At 43.8% G+C, this 4,423-nt stretch overlaps 1 protein-coding gene across 1 annotated transcript; it reads right to left on the bottom strand.

The window, feature by feature from the left end:
* Nucleotides 1-1,119: 1,119 nt before the first annotated feature.
* LOC311248352 (gamma-aminobutyric acid receptor subunit gamma-1-like) lies at nt 1,120-3,775 on the bottom strand (the record flags this gene model as incomplete). Its single annotated transcript, XM_084339249.1, has 2 exons — nt 1,120-1,344; nt 3,708-3,775. Coding segments are annotated over 2 exons (293 nt in total), but the record flags the coding sequence as incomplete, so codon positions are not given.
* Nucleotides 3,776-4,423: the final 648 nt, after the last annotated feature.

Raw genomic sequence — 4,423 nt, 5'->3', positions numbered from 1 at the left:
GTACTGTATGGCCAGTAATTAAAGTACATAAAGCGGTAGTGGTTTAATGATACCATACTTATCAATACAGTCAGGGAATTGTACCCCTCAGTTACACCAAGGTTCTTGGCGGTCGGGGACGCGGTCACAGCTGCATTCTCGACTGTGATGGAAAGGTTGGTCAGGGGGAAGGATTTGGCCGGCAGGTGGAGCAATTCTGTTTTGCTTAGGTTCAGTTTGAGGTGGTTGGTCATCATCCAGGCGGAGATGTCAGACAGACAGGCCGAGATCCGCTCAGAGACGTGGATATCTGAGGGAGGGAAGGAGAGGAAGAGTTGAGTATCGTCGGCATAACAATGGTAGGAGAAGCCATGAGACGTGATAATGTTACCCAGTGATTTAGTGTAGAGGGAGAAGAGAAGGGGTCCTAAAACCGAGCCCTGGGGGACACCTGTCCGCAGGGGGCAGGTGGCCGACAGGGTCCCTCTCCATGACACTTGGTAGGAGCGGTCATTGAGGTATGATGACAGCCATGTCAGCGCAGAGCCAGCCACTCCCATTCCTGCGAGGGCCGCGAGGAGGATCTGGTGGTTGACTGTGTCAAAGGCAGCAGATAGATCAAGGAGAATCAGGACAGAGGAGAGGCCTTTCGCTTTTGCTAAGTGAAGTGCCTCTGTGACCGCAATGAGGGCTGTCTCTGTGGAGTGACCAGTCCTAAAGCCTGACTGATTAGGGTCTAGGAGGTCATTCTGTAAGAGATAAGCAGTAAGTTGGTTGGATACAGCACGTTCAAGTGTTTTAGAAAGGAAGGAGAGAAGAGAGACAGGACGGTAGTTGCCTATGACGGTGGGGTTCAGGTTTTTTATTTTTATGAGCGGCGTGATTCTGGCTTGTTTTAGGGAGGTGGCATTGTCCAACTAACACCTCTCCCGAAGGCTAACCGGCACTGTCCGCTTCCATTCATTGTGCTAAGCTAGGCTAACGTGCAGCCAGATAGCTTTTTTTTACTGAACGCACAGAGAGGAAACTGGTATCTTATCTTCTTGTCTCTCTCTGGAGAAGACGGTGAGCTAATTTCCCAAAAAAGACAAAACACACAAGATGGCCGCCGACAAAACACACAAGATGGCCGCCGCTCCCCTACCTCAGCGTGTACATGACTCGGCCGTTGCCCCACAGCCGCAGCAGGCGGTTGGGCGTGGTGATCCAGTGGGCGTCCGACTTGCGGGAGTTCCGGAAGAAGGTGTCGGGGATCCAGATCTTGCCCACCATGTTGCTGTTCAGCATGAGCACCTTCATGGAGCTGTTGAACTTCAGGCGGCCATCGTACCACGTCTGGGCGAAGAAGATGTCGATGGTGTACTCCTGCAGGAAGTAGAAGAAGAAGAAGAAGAAGAAGAAGAAGAAGGTGAGGAAGAAGAAGATCTGGTGCATTCCTGCAAGAAGAAGAAGAAGAAGAAGAAGAAGAAGAAGAAGAAGAAGAAGAAGAAGAAGAAGAAGAAGAAGAAGAAGAAGAAGAAGAAGAAGAAGAAGAAGTAGATGGTGCATTCCTGCAAGAAGAAGATGAAGATGTCGATGAAGAAGAAGAAGATGAAGATGACGAAGATGAAGATGGTGTACTCCTGCAACACGGGGCACGCGTCCAGGCGGCAGACAGAAGTGGCTCAAATCTTTGCTCATAGATAAGAATAAGATAAGAATAAACGTTATTGTCCCAGAGGGGGACATTTACTAGGAACATCATGAGTGCTGCATCGGTCTGCGATAACAGTGTAAACAAAGAAGAAAAAGATATACTGTATATACGATCATTCATTCATTCATTCGGTTAGTAAAAAGGACTTCAGACGAATATGACAATGCATAGAGACATACAACCATAATTCATAAGTAGGTCAACTCATTTCAAAAGCTTCAAAAAGCTTCATATTGCACCTTGCCCTAATTAAATTGCAACAAGATTTGGATTTGGACAAGAAAGAAAGAGGTGACAGCCCACTGTTAGGTGGCACCTCAAAGGAATCGACCTCTAGTGTTATTTAGGAGAGCGATGGATGTAGGAAGGAAGGGGAGCTTGTAGCGGTTGCTCTTGTGTCTATTTTGGTGTCACTGTTATACAAAGTGATTTTTCTTTATTGTGTAAGAAACTTCAGAATGTTACCTTTCAAGGGCGGCTAGGTGGTGTAGTGGGCAAGGCACTCGCCACCAACGCAGGAGATGCTGGGTTCGAGCCCAGCTCTCGGCGTTGCTACCAGCTTGGCTGGTCGTTCATACTAACACAATTGGCAGTGTTAGGGGTGGGAAAGCTGGTGGGTGGGTCCTGGTCGTTGTAAACAGCGACTCCTACAGTTCGGTCGGGCCGCCTGCTCAGCGAGGAAAGGATCTAAGGGGGGTAGTGTGATCCTTCCACACGTTACACCCTCTCAGTGAGAGTCCGCGCTGCCAGGTGAAAAGAAGCGGTTGATTGGCTACACATGTGTCGGAGGAAGCATGTGGTAGCCTCCACTCTCCCAGACCGACTGTAGGGGGTAGGTGCGCAGCGACCAGGAAGGGGATTGGGAATTGGCATAACGACTAACATTGGGATGGGAGAAAAACGGAAGAAAGAAGGGGGAAAAAGATAATAAAAAATAAAAATAAAAAATAGGTACTTCTGGATTACGTGGTGTGAACACAAATGTTACAGATGTGTCATATATATGACTCCACTAAAGATTTCAGCCCTAGTGGTCATTTGTCTCCTTCTAATTTGCTATACTGCCATCTATATTATTATTATTATTATTATTATTATTATTATTATTATTATTATTATTATTATTATTATTATTATTATTATTATTATTATTATTATTATTATTATTATTATTATTATTATTATTATTATTATTATTATTATTATTATTATTATTATTAGGGCAGTGGCTAGTTAAAAATGTTACCTTTCAAAAGAGACCAGACTCATGCATCTGCTGCAAGTATAATGAATCGCAAATTACTTTGTGTATGCAAATGGTTTTGTTTTATGCTAAATGTGCCCTAAGCAGGGTTAAAAGGGAAGGTCTCACCGTGTTAATGTGTTAAAGGGAAGGTCTCACCATGTTAATGTGTTAAAGGGAAGGTCTCAGCGTGTTAATGTGTTAAAGGGAAGTTCTCACCGTGTTAAAGTGTTAAAGGGAAGGTCTCACCATGTTAATGTGTTAAAGGGACGGTCTCACCGTGTTAATGTGTTAAAGGGAAGATCTCACCATGTTAATGTGTTAAAGGGAAGGTCTCAGCGTGTTAATGTGTTAAAGGGAAGATCTCACCGTGTTAATGTGTTAAAGGGAAGGTCTCACCATGTTAATGTGTTAAAGGGAAGGTCTCAGCGTGTTAATGTGTTAAAGGGAAGATCTCACCGTGTTAATGTGTTAAAGGGAAGGTCTCACCATGTTAATTTGTTAAAGGGAAGTTCTCACCATGTTAATGTGTTAAAGGGAAGGTCTCACCGTGTTAATGTGTTAAAGGGAAGGTCTCACCATGTTAATGTGTTAAAGGGAAGGTCTCACCATGTTAATGTGTTAAAGGGAAGGTCTCACCGTGTTAATGTGTTAAAGGGAAGGTCTCACTGTGTTAATGTGTTAAAGGGAAGGTCTCACCGTGTTAATGTGTTAAAGGGAAGGTCTCACCATGTTAATGTGTTAAAGGGAAGGTCTCACCATGTTAATGTGTTAAAGGGAAGGTCTCACCATGTTAATGGGGTCCACTGGTCCAATGCTGTTGACGTACACAGCTGCTTCAATTACAGTCGGTCTCACTGTAGCAAAACACAACAAAACAATGTTCAAGTTCAAGTTCAAGTTCTTTAATAGTTGTCATACAGAAGTACAGAATACTTTCATACAAAATGCTTCTTACTGTTACGCTCCAGAGACTGTGCTAGACAAGATAGTATCAAATAACATAATAACATAATATAGCATGAATTTAGAAGAAGAAAATGAGGTCACAGTGTTCGGTATAGACATATGTACAATGTTCTGAGTTACCATATAATATACAATACACAATACTATGCAGTGTACTAATGTACAGTACTATCTAGTGCAAAGCAGAAATGGGATGAGGTACAATTTTAGGTACAATTTACAGTAAGGTGTACGAGTTGTAGTGCAATCCTTCATCCATAAATATAAAGTGTGGGGAGTGGGTGCTACAGTGTGTTTGTTTAAAGTGGGTGTGTGCTATAAGTGTGTGGAGTGGGTGCTACAGTGTGTTTGTTTAAAGTGAGTGTGTGCGTGTGGATGTGTGTGCTATGTGCGTTTGGTGGTTGTTGTTGTGTAGTGTTCATTCATTGTTCGTTTAGCAGCCTGATGGCCTGGGGATAGAAGCTTCTTCTGAGTCTTTCTGTGCTCGCCTTGAGACTCCTGTATCGCTTGCCTGACCGCAGCAGTTCAAAGAGGCA

Source organism: Notolepis coatsorum, assembly GCF_963971535.1.
Source record: "Notolepis coatsorum genome assembly, contig: SCAFFOLD_4698, whole genome shotgun sequence".
NCBI lineage: Eukaryota > Metazoa > Chordata > Actinopteri > Aulopiformes > Paralepididae > Notolepis > Notolepis coatsorum.
The sequence above is the reverse complement of the archived record's forward strand: the minus strand, read 5'-3'. Positions and strand labels throughout refer to the sequence as shown.